This window comes from Thermobia domestica, chromosome 13 (genome assembly GCF_964235325.1).
Source record: "Thermobia domestica chromosome 13, izTheDome1.hap1.1, whole genome shotgun sequence".
Taxonomy (NCBI): Eukaryota; Metazoa; Arthropoda; class Insecta; order Zygentoma; family Lepismatidae; genus Thermobia; species Thermobia domestica.
The window spans coordinates 120,421,277-120,445,125 of record NC_137466.1 but is presented as its reverse complement, the minus strand read 5'-3'; the positions used below and the strand labels follow the sequence as shown (position 1 = coordinate 120,445,125).

The following is a 23,849-nucleotide window of genomic DNA, read 5'->3' as shown; positions in this document are numbered from 1 at the left end:
ATCTCGATATTCCACAAAATTTACGCAAAAGTGACAATTTTTCGACGCTTTTACGATTTATTCATTACCATTATTTTTCCCTTCTTCATACTTGACCGTGAGTACTAGTTCGTCATTTGTCTATGGAGTATATTAGATGAGCATTTAGAAAAAGCTGGAAAATATCACCAACTAATGTACATATAAGTTTTGAATGTTGGTGCAGAAAGAACTCTCTCCTGCAATTACATACTTACCGACAAAAGAACATATTTAACACCAAAAAACATTGAAACAATGTTTACGTGTTAACACTATAGTTATTGTTTTCTATTAATGTTCTCTCTGTTTGTGTTTTTTTTTTTCTTTAAATGATACTTTTATTCAATGGGGATGTTTAGTGTTATTTTTTAAAAGCTCAAATATTGTTTAATATAGTCATGCATGAGATCATGTCATGATGATTGACGAGTGGAAATTAAGGTGAAATAAAAGGTAATTACTTGTAATTGCCAACGAAAATAGGGTTCTTACATTTAATTTTTTTTTACCGATTTTAAACAGCTTTACGCGTATTTTTATAACGAAATTACGAATTCTTATTTACCAGAAAATCGTGTCTGTACTTATGCATCTCCGACGAAGTGTTGCTGCTGCTTCTATGAAAGTCAAACTTCATGAATTTTTGAACTGGAAAGACATACCAAGGATCTACCGAAGTAGAAGTGGGAAGTTATACAGCTTCCCAGATTTCCCGATCTCGTTAATTCTTATTTTTAAAAATCTTTTTTATGACTAATAAGCTTATCAAGCAAGAGATTCATAAATGAAAACAAAGTGAAGACCTATCTTTACCACTTTGCATAAATTGGAGCTTGCTAATTGATAATCTGGCAAAAACAGAACGTTCGATTTATATATATATATATATATATATATATATATATATATATATATAGCAGACCGTCTTCATAATTTAAAAAATCAACTTTGTGACATTTTTTGTCACTAAACAAGATCACGAATATATTATTTCTTTATACACTACTACAGTAATACTTATATTTTACGTTCAGGATGAATTAAAAGTATCTGCATATCGTTGATATTCTTTGTGACTTGCTTCCAAGTTCCAAGAGTAGTGAATTCCTATCTTCGGACAGCACTGTAATCTTTTACTAAAGCACTATCTTCAAATTTTCTAGATATTTTACCAATGACATACAAGTATATAAGCCAAATACAGCATGTATAATCTAAACTGCTCATATAACACCTCTGTAATTTGTAAAGCTAGGCTGGCCAGCAGTTAACACAACTACATATTAAGCTTTGTATACTGATGTCAAGGAATGCATACTTTTCACTCACCCTGTAACGTTTACTTTAATTCCGAAGCTCATTAATGTTCTTTTTCTCACGTTGAAATTTTTTTGTTATTGTCACAATTACTCTAAAAATCTAATAATTTCGATATATGTTAAAAATTGATCAAGATACCTTGAACTTAAAATTTCAAAATTTACAAATATACAAAACAGGTACCTGAAAAACGTATTTTAAATTTTAAAACTTTATTCTTTAAATATATAATGGAATATAAAATATTTTACCACAAAAAAGCGGGATTAAATTTTTCTAATTGTTTCTCAAAATGTGATTTCTCTTTTAAGTGATTGTATTATTGTGGTCTGATTGTCTTATAAAAAATTCTACCACTAGATAGATATGGTAACTACAGGCTCTTTTTTTTTTTAAAAAAAAAAAAAGTCAACAAAAAGAAAATCTTTTGAGAAAAAATGGACATATAAATATTTGGCACATTAAACGGACGATTTATTACATACAAAGGATAAACTTGTATATTTTAATTTTCTACAAGCATGCCTTGTAGCGGTTCAATACTTCAACTACATTTGTAGTTATAAAAACAATGCAGTAAATCTTTACTTATCCACTTTGAGTTAACTTATCATTGTAACCAGATCTGGAAATCAGCTTGTTCGGGAGATGATACATGGAAACTTTCCACGCAATTTGTTCCACATAACCAATGCAAGTCAACAGGTTATTTTTCAGCGTACATTTACAATGAAAAACAGTTAAATGGCACACTTTAGGTTGTTTTCAAAAATCACTTTAAACAAGTATACTTAAACTTGTCACTTTAAAATAAGGATAAAGGGCTTTTTATTTGAAGAGAAAGCCTATCAAAATAAAATCTAAACTAAGGATTTTTAATCACAAATACTTTTAAATTGTGATAATATTTTTTGTTAGTTTTCGATATTCTTTGGATATTAATCGATATGCTGTGTGTAATCCGCGATTTTGCACGATTTAAAGTTTAAGATCATAAATAAATTTATACTCAATTACTTCATGTTAAATCATATTTCGTAACTTACTCCAGTAGCAATGAGGATTTGGATTGTTGTGATAACAGACATTGAAATCACGTGTGTTGAAATTACAAGTTTCAGTTTTTTATCATATTTAAATTAGCATCAACTGCTACTATTTACACAATTTCTTTCCTTCTAGATCAAAATTAGAGATTCTTACACATTAGCTCTTAAAGTTCCCTCTTCTACATACACCTGATACAGTGTTAATGACAAAATTTTAGATAAATTACGCTTGCTGCTCTCTCTCTCTCTCTCTCTCTCTCTCTCTCTCTCTCTATATATATATATATATATATATATATATATATATATATATATATAAATTGGTTAGACTCACTTCCACATAATTCAATAACAAATTATTATTATGTCAAGGTCCAACCAGAAGTTAGTCTCGAGAGACTAACCAACTATTTCACGATTCTTCACAAACAGGAGTAAATACGTAACATCTACAGACTAGAGTGAAAGTATATTCATTTATATAAATTTAGAAACTATATTAGCAAATATGAAAAATAATTATAACGATCGATAGATACTTATTAAAAGTACTAATTAATATACAACTAAAACCAAGCTTTTTTTTAAATACATAAATTGCATGTTCAAAAATTTCATTGAAATAATTTCTCTTTATGTTGTGTGTCAAGTAAAAAAAAAAATATTTTTATTCTATTCTGATTCATAAATATCTATAACAGAAAGAAAGAGAAAAATAAAAAAAATAAAAAATAAAACCAAAACTATGACTAGACATACAAATCATTTAATTAATTTGTTACGAAGGAATATTTAACTGCAGAATTGGAATGAATAAACATTCTTCAATATAGCACTGCTATATTCACAACTTCGATAAAACAGAAAAATTATATCAACACAAGCTTTTAGTTCGAACGTTATGAAGTACACTTTTTAAAATAAAATAATAATAATAATAAAACTCTTAACCTAAATCTGATTAAAATAACTTAAGAAATATTTGGTTAGATATATATTTACGGTTATCAGTTTTAATTTAAAGCATATTACAAGTTACAAATTTAGAAATGAATAATCCACATTACTGAGTGTTGTCAGAACAACGAAAAGACGTTGAAAAAGCTAACTATATGTCAACAATTTAAAGCAAGCTTTATCTATAGTATATGCACATTTGTAAATTCGTATATCGTTTGATTATGTTTCTAATATTCATCAATTATAAAAACTGTAGAACATTGGAGTACACTTGCCTTTCTGACAAAATCCCATGAATATATGGAGCCTACATAAAGCAATAGCCGCCTATTTTTCTTTCAAGGGATTTTCGTTAAAAACCGGAGATAAAATATGTTAATCCTTATGTAAGAGTAAAAATTTACAAAGATTTATCTTTGGTTGATTAAAAACTCCACATATACATATGAACGAACAGTACAGAAAATTCAAAAAGAGAAGAATAGATAGACTTTTTCTGAACACAATTATCGATAATATTTCTTCATATTAAAATGAAGTTATATTCATGTTAATACATTGTATAACTATACCTTAATGTATAACGAAAGCTATATACGTGAAGTTAACAGACACAGTCAAATAGGTCTTAATACAATTTTCCCTGTTAATATTATATTCTAATAAATTAACTATAAATCTGACCGAATTCATAAATTAGAGTAAGTCTTGCCTTCTAGCAAACTACATATACTAATAACTCACAAAATTTTGTTCAAACTGCTCCATTATGTAGGACCGCCCACAAGAGAGGGCCAGCTAGCCCACAGAAAAATTATCTGCGGGCCCTGCTATCACGTAAAGATTTTTTTTAAAAAAAGTTACTTGGGATTCTGTACATGTAACTAAGTATGGTTTCAGCACATACATATTTTTTTTTCTAAAATTTATAATGCGCTGGAACGGTAAAATTAACTTAAAAATTTAAAAAACTTCCAAGATCGTTCAAATACTATGACGTCAACTTTATATTTCAAACAATGTCGGAATTTTTTATCACTAGCTACGAAGAAATAAAACTGCTAATTAAGATATTTAATAGACCAGAACGACACAGGCTTCATAAATTATTAATCGTAGTTGAGTTGAGTGACATGATGCGGGCTGCTCCTCAATTAAAGGTGATTATATGAAACGTTCCTAGCATTAAACTTAAGGGTGATCTCAACAAAGTGAACTTGTTTTGAGGGAAAAAAAAAAAAATGTATTTTAAACGTTTCTCATACAGGTAAACATGTTCCGTTCCTCTATCAATTAGTTATTGTTCTCATTATTGTTGAAACCTTTGCTATTGTTATCACTCCTTTGAGTGCGAAGAAAGATCCGATGTTGAGTTCGACTTTACTACCTAACCCAGGACGTCCCACCTTTTATAAAGTTGGTCAGAATCCAAATTTACCTGATTTATGCACTTTAGTTTTCCACACTTCTAGAAGCTGCCTTATTTGTGAAGTAACTTTTAACTAGTAAAATGTTAAACTTGAAGCTCGTGCTCATATGTAGCAGCATGTATATTATATATATATATATATATATATATATATATATATATATATATATATATATATATATATATAAATGTTAGGTTAGATTAAAAGGAACACATCAAGGATACTACAAATGAAAATTCACTGTATTAGGTCTATCAAAAAATTTGAAAAGTATGACTATGAAGTGACTAGTGTATATAAGATGAATAATATTTTGGAGAAGCAACTTCTGGAAGAGTGGATAATTAAAATGGATAAACTAGTTGCTAATCGATTTTGGCTCGTTACTGCAAAGATGAGTCAAATCCGATTCGTTACTGTGCCAGTTGATGGGAGCACCCATTGTCTTTGAAGGTGATTGCCAAGGTAGGATAATTTTGACAGTTCCCATGTATAATCTGCGGAGACTTCATTGTTGTATCCTTTTAAATATCCTATTAACAGTTTTATCTCTTACTTCGTAACTTTTGATGAAGGACTCAGCTAAAGTTTAAAATATGAAATCTGCATAATAGAATTTGAACAAAGTGCGGAGTAGAAACTTTTTTCTTTGTTTTCTTTTCTCTTTACGAATTGTTTTATTCCAAGTACAATCTTATAGGTGACCTTTCGCTCTAACAAATCTAATTAATTTTAAGATTTGTAACTGGTAATTCCAAGAGATTGACATTGTACCACAGTTTTACATTATTTACTAGCATCTCAATATATCTTCTCTCGTCGAATATTACTCTCAACATTTTCATCATTGAACTATTATCACGTATCTATTACTGATTACAAACATTTCGTTGATAACGCAACGTATAATCATGAATATGAAACTTATATATATACTATGCAAATAAATAAACTATTTTGTTTCAAATACATATATTTAGATAATTTTTAGTAACAAGCAATGTTTCGTCCAAATTTTAATCTACTTATTAGCGGGATATTTTTAAACTGTGTCACTACGAAGTTACACACTCTTAACTTTACCATATTATATTATAATTATCGATTTCGTATACTTTAGTTTTGATTTCTCATCTGCTAACCTGGATAAATGCTGTTACATGAAATACCAGCGAACAGATGGTACATTTTAGGATACGTATCTTCCTTTTGTGCTTACTGTACATTTTAACAATAAGAGTCCAATGACATATTCGAAGTAAATATACATTTTTGTTTAAGTTTCCCACACTCATTAAAAATTTCGTTTTCTCAAAACACTGCACAGCGGTCAACATTTATGTCAATGTTTAAGCATTATATATTATGGTTCGTTGTAACTTTACGGGACAAATTATGCACCTAAAATATAAATATGATGTTTTTAATGGAACGTACTACTATTATTTTGTGCGAATCACAGAAGTATTTTTAAGTTTCGTTAAGATTGCGAAGTTTTCTATGTAAAATGGATTTCATACAGCACTAAGTTCATTTTTCGATATATACACAATTTATATACGCAACAAAATTGGTTATCTTAATCAACATATTTTCTCTTGCAGGAAATGCCTGTTAAGGTGATATAAATAAATGCTTGTCAATTTAAATGAGAGAAATATTAAGTTAAGATATGATAATTAACTTCTTTTGGAATTCTGAAAAAGACTTGCTGTTCTCAGACACTCTGGAAACAAATTAAATGGCTTAGTGCTGATTGGAATCCATTCCAAACACGAGTCCATTATTATTATTGTTTTTTTCTTTCTTCTTCCAGATCTCTGACTTCATGCAGCTTTTACAGTATCAATTTTTAAAACTGCTCTGTGCACTTCCACAATTTACTTGTTTATCTTTAGTGTCTTACGGTTCCATTTGTTCAATAATCATGATATAACTTGATTCACAATTAACAAACGGAAAATATCTATTAACGACAAATATCCTTTCTTCTGAAATCTGCTATGCAGTCATTTTTTAAAAACTTCCACACGTGATAAAAATTATGAACCATATTTACATACCAGAGAACTTTGTTTTACATAGTAATGAAAAACGCCGATTTTTTCTTTTAGTGGGAACGGGAGTACGTTGCAGAGATAAGAAGAAGAAAAAAGGATGGAAATTGTGTGTAAATCAGAGATATAAAATTGCACCACTTAAATTACCTTATTATTAACACTGTCGGCTTTCCACAAAAATTGTAGTACAAAATTCCTCCATTAAGAACAATCAGTTTGATATTGTAAAAAAATTCACTTAATACGTGTATTAAATTACATGTATAAAGCGAAACTATGTCTTCCCTGAGTAGAAAAGAAACTTTACTTTGCGATTTCACATAATTTATAACAATATTTAAGATACATCAATCTTAATAATATTTTGTTTTTATGATATCATTCTAATTTTGGCAATCTCAAACTTCTACAACTCAGAACCTCACGCAAGTTGAGAGCTGAGTTTGTCAGCAACAACATCCATTATTGAAACCAGTTCTACAATAGTAATAATTAAAATTATGTTTTTAAAAGTAATTTTAAAAATCCAAGAAGAGATACCAAATTAAAATCTATCATGACACTTTAAGCCTTTTTCAATACACGGGAACTACAGACACAAAACATAAAAAAGCATTTAGCTTTATAATTTCGATTACTGGTTTCTCAATTTTACGAACTCCCTAAATTCATATATTATACGAAATACTGCAAGCTTCATGCGCTTTCAAAATTTAGGATAAAATCACCATTTCTACACTGAAAAAATCTAACTTTCGTTTACCAAAACAATGAAATAAGGCACATCACAAAATAAATCACATCTTTTCAACATACACATATATACCACTGAAAATAAATATACACTTATAACTTAACAAGCTATACTTACTACGTGAATGTAACATTCACAAAAAAAAAGTATACATCTTTGGTATATATAAACTTGTGAATATATATATAGGTAATCACAAACAAAGACTGTACATTTAATATAACAATTAAAAAAAAAAAAAAAAAAAAAAAAGCGAAGAACAACTAAACTCACTAACCCAGACACAGGAACGTTGACTATTGTCATTCACTAACGTAAATGCAAAACAAGAAAAAGGTGGAAAAACATATACGTAAGTACCTCATGTGGAATGAAGAAATCATTTCGCTTTGCGAATTATTTTAAAATGCTCTTCTCGAAACAATTTCAATTTTCATTTCTCTCGAAGTTTCCCTATGGCGAATCTAAACTTGACAACAAGTATTAAAAAAACTGATCAAGAATTATTATGCGAAAACATTAACGGATCACAGCCATTTCAAACACAGTATATGTAATCATACTGGACCCTAGCATTAAAAACAAAATAGTTAAAAGCACATCAAACAACATACTTCATAGATAACGTACAGAATTCAACAACGTCATCCACAGATTTTTTACACGATTATCTTGTGACAAACCATTCTTCTGTTGTAAACACTTAACAAGCTTCCTGCATGTAAAATTATTACATAACTATAAAATTTCGGAACAACTTGGTGTCATTTTTTCCAATGAATCTCAACGCCGTCTCAATTTAAGCTACTGAAATATTTCCTCAGCAACTCACTAACGTTTGTTAATCCATCAATTTTCAATATTGTACGAGTAAATACAAATTTTTAAGCAAAATTACCCTGTTGCAACAGATTAATGCTTAATCAACCTTCAGAGTGTGAGCATGGGCGTAAATTAGTCCACCTATAAGTTCAACAAGTGTCCGATCTAACCATGTAACTGGATTGGGGTACATCAGACCTCCTTCATAAAATCCCAAATGGCCACCATGAGCTAACTCTAAGTACACCACTCTGCTGTGATTTTCTGGAACGAAAATAAATCAAAATATTGTTTAAGAACTACATGAAATGTAAAGTTTTTAAGTGGATTTTACAATATAATGTATTATATTCAGACATTTGTGTGTGCTACCTACAATATAATGGTGCAACTACATACATATACAGCGGCTGAAATCTTATACAAGTGATATAAAAACTCGTCAAGGATACCGAATATAAGACGTGTCGGTGTGATTTATCTGTCAGTATGACAGCTTCCCCCTACTCTCTGGCTGGAAATAAACTGACCCACTTAAGGGGTGGATAACAAAGAAATGGGAGGAAGAAGACTGAACTGGTTCCCTGACCACGGTCAGTAGATAGAACACCAGATACAGCACATGTTAATGTAAGGTTTCGAATATCTCGTTAAAGATTATTTTCGCCAGCACAGTAAGAGAATATTCTTCAAGCAGTGAATGGAAGAGCTTGTTCGCAGATATGCAAATGGCATACTGACAATATGGCAATACGGGAGGTTGAAAGTTTAGGCCGACTGAAGACGTTAAAGACATGGCCCGTAGTGGTAACAGAACAATTCGACAGTAAAGGACGGATGGAACAGTATATTGCCTTACTGAAACCTGAGGAACGATAGTCGTCGTTTCAATAGGATGGAACAACTTGTCATACTGTGAGTGCAACTATGGAGGTTTCGGCTACTTTTATTTGAGACGGAATAATTTCAAGGAGGTTGTAGTCTCCAAGATCTCTCGGTTTTTCGCCCGCGGACCTTATTTGCAAGGATTTTTAACGACACGGGTCTATCGTGACAAACCAAGAAATATGGAGAAAGCAGGGAAAAAACACTGTCCTCTCTTGCTAACATCAGTCCTGTCATGCTGCTGCGAAAAGCAATTTTTAACCTGCGTTACGACAGCACGACGGTCATTTCAAGCATTTGCTATGAGCGTTTTACCACGTAAGTATTCAGATAATAGATGTATTCTCTAAACGTGGTTTGGTATATACTGTATTTTGGATTACCCTGTATTATTCAGACTATTGCAATGGTATTCAGTAATTTACACTTAAATACCTATTTGGTTTGAACTTAATTCATATCTTCTTCTCCCTCTAATTTATTTTTCTGCCTTTTAAAACTTGTTTTAGTGTGTAAAAGAGATTAATCTTTTGTGCGCATTGCAAAACATAGAACTACTTAATATTATTTCTACCGTTAGCTTCCTTTCCTACTTTGAAAAATGTTTGTCCAAAGTACTATCATGAGGCATTTAGAAAGAAGCTAGACGATATATTCTACTGATGACCTCAAAGACGCTGTCATTACATAGCTGAATACACTGGTGTCAACAGAGTACAATGATGTAAGTAAAAACTACTATTATGCTATAATAACTGCCTGAATAATGTGGCGAAAATATTGAAATCTAGAATAAGGAAAGCAGTTTGTGTACCATAAATCATTTGTACACATTTGTGGTTTGCATTTCACACCAAAACGTTCCTTTTCTGGATGACCATCGTGCTATACATTACAACGGCTGAAGATTTAATATTAAGTGATAGAATTGCTTTCAGGATTCAGGTCACTGCACCCATTATTTATTTAATTCAAATAAATAAATAAATAAAGCTACATATTAAGTCTAATATTTTAGGTGCCTATATTTTCCTGTCAAAAAAAGAACATCAAGGACAGTCAACACATGACTGCTGATACACACTATCCTGACATAAGTAGACGCCTGCAAGGTAACACGATTTTGTGAAAATAGAACACATCTTACGGCTAATGAGTGTGGCAAGGGTAGTGGTGTTAGCATGCAGTACAAAGTGATATCATGGACTGCGCACATGGCTATAAATAATAAAGAGTTTATTCGAGGTCGCATAGTTCCGGATAGAGACTATGACAGCAGTGATCACCAGCACTGCCTTATATGTATCATTAGCAACTGTTAGCAATAGGGTTATAGCATAGTTCAAACGAGATGCAAAGACATACGTAGACCTAAGATCGAATACACAGAGACCAACGCCACATCAGAAACGTGTAGGCCTGAAAAGTGCAGACACATCCTTCCAAATTTACCAATAACATCGCAGCCGAGCTTGACAGCCTAGCTCGAACCGTCCTGCGGTATTTGCATATTGAGGTAATGTATCGACACGTGGCCGAAACGAAGTCTCTGCATTCAAAACCCAAATGGCACAGACACACAATTGAGCCATAGCATGTGCAACAAACCACAACTCTTTCGGAACCATGTTACGCCTCCGATAAAAGCCGATTTTGCAAATTCTCGGACAATATGAATGTGGAAGCAATCGACAGACCACGACTCAACACAATTCCATTAACCTATGGTGAAATACTGCGGCGCAAGTATTACAGTGTGGGGTTCAATTTCGAAAGATGATCGTAGTAACACATACATATATATATATAATATATATATATATATATATATATATATATATATATATATATATATATATATATATATATATATATATATATATATATATATATATGCGAATTATGCTGAGACGCCACGATATTATTCGATGATGGGACACTATGTCATTGGGTAAAGCTGGCCACCAGCTGCAAAAGGCAAAATGGGGTTCAGCGAACATTCCGGAGATACCTTGAAAATATATATATCAACAACTAAAATTGCCAACAAAACACACAGACCTGAAAACAAACAACAGTTATTTGAAGCGCTCTGAGACGAATAGTATCAACTGTCCCAGGATATTATCGATGAATTATTGGATACCATGCCACGCAGGGTTGAAGCTACATTATGCCAAAGGGGACTCCAGCATCCGAAATAGTTCATCCCGTGCACTGGTATATAGCGATGAACAAAGACATTTTTGGGGGAGGGGAGAGATTTGTATATCAGGGTGGCAAAAAAAATGAAATCTTTCAGTTTTACGTCCCACGGTTATGTCGGGTAGGCTAAAGGAGACAGTGATGATGAGAAATGAATGAAATGGTGAAATGAAGGAAGTGGGAGGAAACGGGAGAACCCCGAGAAAACCCACGAGCACGGTGTTTGTCCACCACAAAGTCCACACGGCGCGAACTAGGATCAAACCAGGGACCCCAAGCACCGGAGGTGAACGCTCTACCACTGAGTCACCGCTATATCACGGTGGCGTATATACACATCTGAATATACATAGATAACCTAAAAGCTTATACTCATAAGGTTTTCGGTTGTTACGGTTTTGAATATACAACCTTCTGGAATACGAATGTATAAGAATGGCACATTTTCTCAAATACAGCCCACATTAAAAAACTTTTGTTCCCCCTTAGGAAACATTGTTCAATGCCTACAGGATTTTCCTTATATTTTGAATTCTCAGCAACATTATTCCTGGGATAGTTTTCAGTGAGCACACTTCTCAGAAGAAAGATAACCAGTTACAACTATCATATTTTGTATTAAAAGCATGAACTCCGAATTTGTTAGGTGTTCCTATCGAAAACTCAAAATTCTCTATTCAACCACGATTCTTTAGGAACAAAGCTAATATGTTACTGACTGTGCAGTCATTGCATGACTGACTAAGCCCCCCTCCCCCCTCTCATAGGAATGATTTGAAATCTTGCACTTTATTAAGGTTTTCCCGTATGCAGTCCTTAAGAAAACAATCTACAAACATATCACATTTAAAAAATGCAGTCATATACGAATAAGAAGAATATAAAGGAAGTGCTCATGCCTACTATGCTTTTATTTTTCGTACCTTTTAGGGTATGTAAACTATTAACAGTTACAGCAATTCATTTGTTAACAAAATTATTACCATATTATGGTTTGGTAAAAACTAAAACACAACGTAGATAACACTTACCAGCAAACTTTCGAATTGGATCCAACAAAACTTCAGGCACAATAGGATCATCTTTGGCATTAATAAATATCATGGGAGTGTTCAATCCATCTAAATAGTTTTTGGAACTGCTCCACGCATACATATCTGGCACTGACTTAAAATTATATACCCTTCTGCAATAGAAAAGTATTATATTAGTATACAGTATTATATTAGTTACCTTGTTAAACATACATTAAATAAATTTCGCAAATGTTGTCATGATAATTTTCAAAATAAATAAATAAAATTAATCAAGGAAGTATATGCAGTCAACGTACTGCAGCTTAATCCTATATATCTTATCACTAGAGATGCAAGGGCTCTGAAAAAAACCGGCTTTTTTGGAAAAAAAACTCGGTTTTTTCTGCTTCGCTTTTTTGCTTGGGAAATTTTGGGCTTTTTTCAAATTTCTGCTTTAAATTGATAAAGCAGACTTTGTTTCGCTTCTCTATAACACAAAAAGTCATTTCATTAGTGGTTGATGCTGATAATAATATAAAACCTCGAAAATAAACTATGAATTTCGAAAAGATATTTCAAACGATTTTTCTTCAACATATTTACATTATGAATTCCAAAGGATTAACCAATGTATATAATAAGATTTTTTTAACCTCCTATATACAAAAGTAAGCAGAGTTGGCACGAACCATGGTTTGTTTTGAAAATGCCAAAAACCCGTTTTGGGGGGGTTGTTTAAACCAGGCTTTTTTGGTTTAAACCAGGTTTTTTTGATGTAGATTCTTTGCTTTATGTATTTGTATTATATATTTACAGAAATAGGTTTGTTTCGCCTTGGTGTTATTATGCAACAGGGGGGTTATGCCGGAAGAACTCCCATAAGCTTAAAGAAGTCCGGTCAGTAAATTTCTGAAATTGAGAAGCTCCCGCCCTAACCATCGGGAAAATCCCATCATTACTTGAATTGTAAGACAATAACGGAAAAATCCTGTTATTGCTTTGCATATAAAATTTAAAGGTCAACGTATCATAATCAGTACGCTAAAACTGAGGTATTAAATTACAAATTTAGTGCGTAGATATCATTGAAAGTCCAAACCAAACTGATGTTGGAAGCTACGTAGGCAATCGATAAATTTTGCCAATTTCTATCAATATATTTAAGCAATCTTGGCTTCTTTATAAAACAACAGGCATTCAGGCATGTAGGAATATACAATTTGGTTTCGTTTCGTATGTTTAGGATTAACCGAAATACCTTACGAAATACCGAGGTTATCAAGGAGAAGGCTTTCGCTTAAACTGACATCTGAACCGCTACTTGGTTTAGCATGAAAGAAGGGTTATGGTTCGACCGAGAATTGAACATGGGACACCTTGATTAAAAGGTGAAAGGGAAATAAAACTATTGCAGGTGGTTTGATATCTGGAAACTTCACCATGAAGTTCACACAATTCGCATTTTTCGTTCTTTTTATTTATTTATTTATTTATTTATTTTTTGGTTTAAACCAGTTATTAAAAAAAAGTTGGGGTAAACCAGCCAACCCTAAAAGTAAACACTTCTTTTTAAAAAATACACAAATAACTAGCAAAATTGTATGTAGTATTTTTACTTCAAAATATTCCATACCCTCTTTTTGAAACAAAATAAAATTAAAATAAAACATAAGAGAAATACTTGGATTTATATGATACACTTAAAGGCTGCCCATCTAGTTTTTGGTACTGTATATTTTTGAAATTCTACAGTTAAGTTTTATATAACCACCATCACGGTTTACCCAATCCTCAAGTTTTCTGAATTTTTAACAAGAGGGGTTCAACATATCATTACGGAACTCCCCCCCCTACCAAAAAAAAAAAGGACTACGAAATATATTTAAACTAAATACAACTGCACAACAAACATGACTGAGTGGTTAGCTTTTGCGTTTTTATCGGGAAGTCCGGGATTCAAACCAGCATTCGACCATTCTGACAAAGCTTTTCTTCATTCCATCTGTGAAGTAGAAATAGTGCGTGTACTGTGAGTTGGCCGACTTCCTTCCTTATTGTTTTTAAATCGTTATTATTACTAATTACCAGCAGTGACAGTTTTACGAAGGTTAGGGGGGCGGTCTTTCGGACTGAAGCCTGTACCCCAAAGTTACGGAATGTCTGCAACAAACGAAATATCTATTAGTTATGCCTTTACTCATAAACTTTAAGCTACCGTCAAATAAAAATTACAAATGTTTAGAAAAACTAAACATTAGTAAGAAAAATCCTTCCCAAAATACTTTTCTAAATCCGCCACTGATTCTCACTATAAAATGATCTTTAAGATTGTATCCGGAAGATTATTGCTAAACATATAAACGAAACGAAATATTAGTTATGCCTGTACTCATAAACTTCAAGCACCTCCCAAATAAAATTAGGAGTTTTTTAGAAAACGAAACAATCAGAAAAACCCCTCCTAAAGTACTTTTCTAAATCCGCTTCTGATTATTTGTATAAATTGGTATTCAAGGTTGTGTCCGGAAAATTATTGCTAAATCACTTCACAACTACAGTATAACAGAAATTTGGAAGTATGGTTTGACGGATATATTGAAAAACGTACGCTTTGACGGATAAATAGAAAAACGGGCAAGTTTAACTTTTGCGCTAGAAGCTAGAGTACTAAGCTCTTAGAAATGAAACACGGATGACAAATTAAAATGATCTAGAGAAAAAAAAAAAGATGTCGATAACTCAAAAGTTGAAATTAAGTTGAATAGCCTCTAACATTGCCCTCAAATACTAATTCGTTAGCTTTAATTCGTAAAACATGTGCTCCATCCATCTTGATGGTGAATTTCAGAGCGAAATATCGCATTTAGGTCATGGAATTCTTATCTAACTATAGAATATACTATAAGAAAGCTATTTAGATAGAAAAATCATGAAAATTAAAAAAGCCAAAATTTCCAAAATTCTCGTTTTTTTCCCAAAAAAGCCGGCTTTTTATGTGAAAAAAACCATCGATTCAAAAAAGCCGGCTTTTTTGCATCTCTACTTATCACCAAAGCCCGGAATTAATGGCAAAATGCCGTAAGTGTCATTATTGCAATTTTCATATTTTCAGGAAAAGTGTAATTTCACAATTTAGAAGCCACTGTCACAGGTTCTCTCTTCCACTACTCTTTATTTACTCATAAATGACAGCATACCACAGATCTGAGTCGCTCTTATCTGGCCTCGGTGTCTGATAATAACTGGTCTATTTCCGTTGGAATGTGACAAGTGGAGGGGTGGGGATGCTAGTGCGTATTCAGTTCTTGGAATTTTGAAGCAGTGTTCGGTTCCTGGAATGACAAACGAAGATGCTTATTTTCAAGAAGTAGCCAGGTGGGCAGTTATTGTGAATCTTAGGCGTGCGTGATACAGAACTGGTATTTATGTGCGTTTCAGTATTTCAAGATGCCGAAAGTTAATCTAAGAAGTTGGAAAAATTTGTGAGTGAGTTCGGGCGTATTGTTTTCAACAGACGGTTCTGTACTGTTTTGTAAGTTATGTGAAACTGTGGTTTCCGCTGAAAAGTGTCATTTTGTAACACATCATATAAGCACTGCAAAACAGAATTCTGCAAGGACACGCAAATCAGCTGGTGAAAAGGTTCAAAATCTTGGAATAGTCATGAATCCCGCTTTGCGTACTAACAGTTTTGCAAATGATCTGTGTGAAGTTCTAATTAACGCGAACATTCCTTTATAGAAGTTAGAAAATGTTTCCTTTAGAAACTTTCTCGAGAAATACACAAAACAAAAAGTTCCAAGTGAATCATCTTTGAGAAAGACTTACATTGATAGTGCGTACAGCAGAACTATTGACGATACCCGTAAAAGTGTTGCTGACAAAAATATATGGATTTCAATTGATGAAACATGCGATATTCTAGGACGTTCCGTTGTCAGCGTTGTAATTGGAACTTTGGGAGGGGAAGAAGGCACACAAACATATTTGATTGCATCAGTTCTAGAAAAAGTAAATGGCACGGCACTTGCACAGGTTTTTACAAAATCACTGAGTATTCTGAGGCCAGAACGTGTAAAATACGATAAGGTCCTTCTTTTTGTCACAGACGGAGCTGCATACACGAAAAGTGCAGCAAAAGCCCTTAAGGTTCTATTCTCACGTATGCTGCATGTCACCTGTCTGGCACACGCGCTACATAGAATTGCAGAGGAAGTTCGTTCCCATTTTCCTGACGGTGACCATCTTGTGTCAAATGTGAAAAAGGTATTTCTGAAAGCTCCCTCGCGAACAAGTGCGTTTCGCGAATTAGCCCCTGAACTTCCGCTTCCACCACAGCCTGTCTTAAGAGATGGGGTACATGGATTACAGCTGTTCTCTATTATGCTAACAACTTTGAACCCATCAAAAGAATCATTGATACTTTTGATGAGGATGATGCATCTTTAATTAAGGGTGCTCAAAGTTTGCTTAAGAAGAATTCCTTGAAAAAGGATTTAGTCTTCATTGCAATACATTTTGCAAAGTTACCAGATGCTATTCCCAAGTTTGAAAAAAGAACAGACTCTCGCTAGTTCTCTGAAAATCTTTAATGATACTCTCAACGATCTGAGTGTTGTACCTGGTGACAAGGGCGAGTACATTCGGTGTAAGTGTGATCGTGTTGTAAGCGCTAATCCATATTTGCGAAAATTGAAGGACATCGCTAGTGTTATGAAAGGTGATGCTGATACTACTGTTGATAGTGACAAGGATCCTTCCCAAATTATATGTTTAAAGTATGCTCCAGTGACATCTGTAGATGTGGAAAGATCATTTCACATCTAAAGCGAATTCTTTCTGACAGGAGACAAAGTCTTTCCTTTGAAAATCTTGAAAAGATGTTAATAATTTCAGAGAACAAAAATACAAAAAACCTTTCGTAAATGAAAATAAACTGCTAGTGTAGTGTAAAATGACTTCACTTTAGTATTTCTTGTGCTTTGAATGTTTGTGCTAATGTAACCGCGTGTGAATAAAATGTGATAGTGTTTTTAAGTTATTGTTTCATTGTTACTACTGAAGAATGGCGAATGAATTGTTTGATGTCGTCCCTTCACGGGTTGTGCAAGTTTCCAGAATTTTAAGTGGTAAGTACAAAGTGCAAAAGAAACATTTTATTCGATTAGTAAACGAATTATAGCCTATTATAGCTTTTACATATGTTAGTACCTATTTCCACCCCCACCCCCCAAAGTTCGTGATTGCTTGTTTATTTTATTTTGCCATTTTACCTGACACTTTTGGGTGTTTATTTTGCGATTTTGCCAGCCATTTTCGGGCTTTTATTTCACCATTAATTCCGGGCTTTACTTACCACTAAGATGCGTACCAAATATATTTATTACCTTTCTTTTACAAAGTTGGTTAGGGACTATACATTTACCTTGTATAAGCTTCATCCAATTCAGGTAACGTCGCAGCTGCAATTATATCCCTTTCATTTAGTGAAAAGCGTCTCTTAACGTCTTCAGATAGCAAAGCGTATCGATGTTTCAATATAATGGACTTCATACACTCCGTTATCACATAGAAATAGAATCTTCGGAAATTCTGCCAGTTTAGCAACAAACGTGTGCCCCTTTGAAAGAAAGGAAAGGTTATATAAATTTATAAATATAAACTTATTTATTAAAGATCACTCAGAGAGCTACCATTTTTAAAAAGTATTTTTATTTATTTATTTATTTATTTATTGGTTTGTTTGGAGTTTAACGTCTCATTTAGCACTGAGGCTATGTGAGACTTGGTTTTACAACTTAACATGGGATCCGAACCACATGAACTTCCTTCGAGTACGCTAACCATATAGCCATATAGGAAAAGTTGATAATGCATGCAAGGCCACCTGCTGATTTTGCGACAGATAACAGGTCAATATTTACTTAAGATTTTGACAAAGCTTCAATACAATTTAAAATTTAAATTACGTACGAAGACATCGGATTTTGTTAACGAGAATCCAGCACTGATTCACTGGTTAGAGCTCCATAATTTCAAAGAGCATCTTACATTACAATTACGATAAACAACTATTGCAGTTCTACTTCACATCAAAATTATTTGTATCTAACTTTCAGAATATTCAATTACATTGCTTAATAATTAACACAATTAGCATTTTTCTATAATCTATTGAAGTAAAATCAGTTTCCATACACTGGAAAGTTTTTTTTATTTACTTTTTTCCCCCGTTCTTCTTCCAGGAATCAAAATATTTAAGATGAAGAATTAAGTTCTGCTCGCCAATGCCTCAAATTAATATTGAATTATTTAAACATTATAGTAAGTTATTAACATAAAATCAATGACAAATTGTTAGCACAGAATTGACAAATAATTAATAACAAATTACAAAGAATAAAATACATACATTCAACAATTATATAAAGTATTTAACTCGTGTAATGTTATCGCGGAAAGTAGAGTATTACGAAGAGAGGAAGCAGAATAATTTAAATTTAGTGGAAATATGTGAAGTTAGATGGGGAAGCTTGAAACTGAAATTACAGAATATTCTGTTCGGATAAGAAACAAGTGAATTTCGTTTTACATTATTAAATTGCGATAAATTCCAAACAATGAGGATCAAATATTATATATGTTTGATATTTTTGTACTTCTATTTGTACTGTGTGGCCTTCAATTTTAAATTATTGTAACATTACTTAGAAACTGCAATATTTCACCTCTTAATTCATCTATGTACTGAATTACTGTAATAGAGTTAGTACTTTTCGAACCAGAGTATGATGTACGATACCAATAATTTCATCCAATTATTAACTATCTGCAATACTTTCTTCCAATATAGTGTTTTTATTTAAGTGAAGAGAAAAATAAGTACTTAAAAAGAGCTTCGATTTTTCTGCTTTCTCGGTTGAAAAACACTTTTTGCTGGTCTATATATCGCATTCGGGTCAAGACTATTATATATATCTACCTTTCAGTTCCTCATCTGGACACAAATTGCATTATGTGGCAACGTTGTAAATAAAGAACCACAGATTAAATCTACCAATCTATCAAATAGTTATTTCGATTCTTTCCAAATGGTAGCTAAAGTCGGTATTGAATTCACACTAGCATCACTTATTAGTGTAGCAATCAATTCAACTGCTTATTGTATTCGTAGAGTCATGATAATGGCTCCAAATTAATCTGCGACGTTGCCACATTGTGAAATTCTGATTCCCCATAGTGGCTGAAGGAGGTCCCGGATGGCATACCATCATTAACATTTTCACTTTATTTTGGCCTGTAAAATAGTAATCTGTGGTCCGTGGGCGCCATTTTTAGAACACTCGATATATATATATTATTATTTCAGTTCTCGTATTTTACATTAATCTAAACCTTAAATAATAAAGTATAATGAAGGAAATAAATCAGCAATAAGAATCAAATCTTCACTGACTGTAAGCCAGAATAATTTATTATCTACGCACGTTGTGTCTCTCAAGTATTTTTCTTCTTTTTGGTAAGATTCCCGCCGTCCCTTACAATTAATTCCTAAGCAAGTCGAGATTTAGCTAAACATTTTTTTTTTAAACACTCTTGAATATGTTGATTCACCCAGTTTCATGAAAATCGTTAACTCTTATAACATTAATATTACAACCCATTAACACGAAATGAGTTCTTTTCCAGTCAGTTTATTACTTTTTTTTATTTCTTTGATGATTTAATTTGTTATTCTTATTTTTATCATGGAAGTGTTAAAAAAAAATCTAAACAGTTTTTGGAACTGCTCCACGCATATTATATGAGCTCCAGGGATCAGCATAAAGCTTAAAAGTGTGCACTGGGGTTTCAGTTGTGTTCTTGTATTTTATAGTTACACCCTTTACAATGTGACTCGAAATTAGCAAAATAACTACTCCTATTAGAGCAATCAACACGTCGAAGGTACGATATTATGAAATCTCGAATTTTGAAAAGAATGATTAAAAATTTATATAATAATGTAATTTCATCCATTTTTTTAAAATGCTTTACGTTTTGCAATATAACTGTTTAATTCCTCTATAAAAACACAATCAAATTATTTTCCGATAAGAAATTTTTATAGATATAATAATATACAAAGAAAACATTTATCAGGGAAAACGCGACCTTTTTTTTGACAATTTATCGTCAATAACAATTTATGGCAATTCTTCTACAGTTCTAGCCAGACACAATTATCCAAGGCTTTTGAATTAAAGGTACATGGCGATTTTGTTCTGAAACAGTATTTATTGACAGAAAAGCAAGTTGTTTTATTCGGTATTATTGTTTGATTTTCAATACAGTATATATATATATATATATATATATATATATATATATATATATATATATATATATATTCTACCAAAATCCAAGTAAAAAAAGAAAAAAAAAAGAAAAAAAGGGAAATAACTTACTCAATTGCATCATATCCCTGACATATAGAAACTCCACCAATGATATTTGGAGGTCGAACTCTGTTTTCCCCCATATATTTCGTGACTATATTGCCACCCATACTAAAGCCTATAGATATTATTCTTGTTGATGGGTATTTTTCCACAATATTATTCAGCATTTCGCTAAAATCATCTGTGTTTCCTGAAAGAAGAAACAATATTTCTTGTAAATGTGTAATTAGAAGAACAATTATCAAAATTATTTATGAGGTCAGCAAAATAAAATTACTGGTTGAAAAGTAGAACAACAAGCAACTCAACCCTGAAATGTATTGGTCTCACTAATAACAATAAAATTGTTTTCGTTCTCAGTAAAATCAACTCAATAACCAAAATATACATCTTCTGTTTCTTATATATATATATATATATATATTGGGAAGGGGGGGGGGGTAGTAGCAGCTGCCATGCAGTTTGCAAAATAATGCTAGAATTTCGGTACCTTTTATTTTCTTCTGTTTCGGATTGACACTGCACACAAAACCACTTCTTTCTCCAGGCAGTGCTGATCAAGAGAATTTTTAAGGAAGACAAATCAAATCTCAGTATCTAAACTTGACAGGAATATTCTGAATCTTGCATGTCATCCCTGTTACAATCATAAGTATCCATTATTTACAGAATTCTGCCCATGAATTTCAAATTACGATTGAAAATAGAGAATCGAGGACCCCTTACTCTATCTAAAAAGGACATTTGAGGGGAAATAAAGAAGATATAGGGATTGGGTAAAGCTACTCTAAAGGACATTTTGCAACCGTCAATGTTGAAAAGTTAGTAATAAGCCTGCCACAAATGTCAAAATTACATAGCAAACATTCAAACAGTGACAAAAAAACACGGCCACAGAAAGGCTCTAGTTAGTGCGAAGATAAAACGAAAGTCAAATACATGTCGGGGTTGTCACTTGAAGCGAAGAATGCATTCATTAAGTGACAGCAGAAAACAAACACACAAAAGGGAGTTAGAAATAAGTTAAATATAACCACTAGGACAATCACAGTGCAGTTAGAATATGAAGGTGACGGAGAGCCGTAAGAGCTTGCGAGATCGTGTGGTAGTCATGTCCGAGCACTGTTGGTAAGTCTGCTGGTAAGGCAAAGTCAGTGCGGACTTACTCCTGGCTATTGGAGCTACTAGCGTGGTGAGATCGATCCATAAGCAGATGTTGAGTACTTTGTTAACTCCAATAGAACGCACACAATGGTGGATCATTACCACAAAGCAGAAATCCATGACCTAAGTTTGAATGTCCGATGCGAAGTCGAGTTAGAATTCGCTCCTGCCGTCGAGATCTTGAGCTGGTGATCTAGACATCAAGGGGTCGGGTTTCAGTACATGTTATTTATTATTGACAGCTCTGTGTAATTAAAGCTGCCAGCGCCGATAGAGCTGAGCAGTAAATAGCAGACGCAGGTTTGTGCTAGGTACGGAGAGAGCTCTCCTGCTCCATTTGCACGGTCTACTTCTTCACTACCTGCTATGCCAACATGGCTCAGAACTCAACAGGGCTGTACCTCACGTCTCTGTGTTAATAATCTATGATATGATAGAAGGATGTGCTTGGACGAAGGGGTGTTTACTTTGCACATCAAGGAGACTACTCAGAGCACTATGCATGTTATAACAAATTAAGGTCCTATGTATATGACGTGCAGAGACAACGAAAAGTTTGTAAAATCGCAACCAGCTAGCTCAGCAGTGAACACTGAAGAAAATGCGTGTAATTTACAACCATAGAACGTACATGTAAAAAAGGCATAATAAAAGAAAAGATATGATCGCTAGATTAAAGGAAACTAAATCCGTCTTCCTAGTAGCTTTGTTTTGGCGTACAAAGCCGAAGGGTGGACATTGAGAACTCTATTTCGAACCAGTACAGCTAATAGGTTCTTAGGTGTTCGGAAATTATTCCACACACTTTGGCATTTTAAAGTTGAGAGAAAACGAAATAATTTAATCATGAGTCTATTAAATAAAGAAAGAAAAATCAGGTTTTCAAGTAATGCCATGAGAGTAATTACAAGCAAGCCATGAGAGTAATTACATCCGTAAAATTTCAAGTACTTAGCAAACAAGATGTTTAGAACTACATAAAGAAAGGACTCTGAATCATACAATAGATAAAACTTGCAACGAAACAACATAAGGATATGAGATGTAAGTAATATTAATACAATGAAATACAAAAGAAGCCTGGCACACACTTCTTTACTAAATGTTATGACTAACCTTACGGTGCTAATGTATGTATTGCAGTGGAAACATTTTTGAAGCTTGCTGCTGTTTTCATCATTAGTTGATTCAAGTACGAAAAATTACGAATAGCTACACTAAACTCACATATCTATGGGTCCATAATCATCGTTAGCCATTGAGGATGAAAGCAACAACGGTCTTCAAAAATATTTTTGCTGAAATAAATAAACTGGCACTGTAATGTTAGTCATAATATTTAATTAAATCAATAGTGTATTTGAATGGTAGAATCAGAGCTAATTTACATACTATTCCCAACTGAACCTAATATTTGGATCTTCCTTTTAAAAATCTGAAGAAACAAAACTCTACATAAACTGTCACACTTAAAACAAAGATTTTCATGCTTATTATGAAAGAAAAAAATGAGGTATACTTACCATATTGAAATATCCTGGGAGCTGTAACTTTGACACTCATAAGAGCACCTACATGGTTGATCACAGCACAACGATAGCCATGACACTGAGCGTAGTGCACGAAGGTTCTAATGTACACACTCTCACTAGTGTTTCCAATACCTGGGCATATCGCCAATGTGTAATCATCTAAAACAACAGGATACACAATAATTAATAA

General features: G+C 32.8%; 1 protein-coding gene across 2 annotated transcripts in view; it reads right to left on the bottom strand.

The window, feature by feature from the left end:
• Positions 1-1,536: 1,536 nt before the first annotated feature.
• Positions 1,537-23,849, bottom strand: part of Hydr2 (abhydrolase domain-containing protein 2) — a 52,490-nt gene continuing 30,177 nt past the window's right edge. For both annotated transcript variants that reach the window (XM_081736338.1, XM_081736339.1), the window contains 5 exons: positions 23,651-23,818; positions 20,970-21,153; positions 17,948-18,142; positions 12,538-12,692; positions 1,537-8,680 (listed from right to left, as the gene is read on the bottom strand). In XM_081736338.1, coding sequence (XP_081592464.1) covers positions 8,514-8,680; positions 12,538-12,692; positions 17,948-18,142; positions 20,970-21,153; positions 23,651-23,818 — 869 coding nt within the window. In that variant the 3' untranslated portion in view covers positions 1,537-8,513. The remainder of the gene's footprint in view (positions 8,681-12,537; positions 12,693-17,947; positions 18,143-20,969; positions 21,154-23,650; positions 23,819-23,849) is intronic.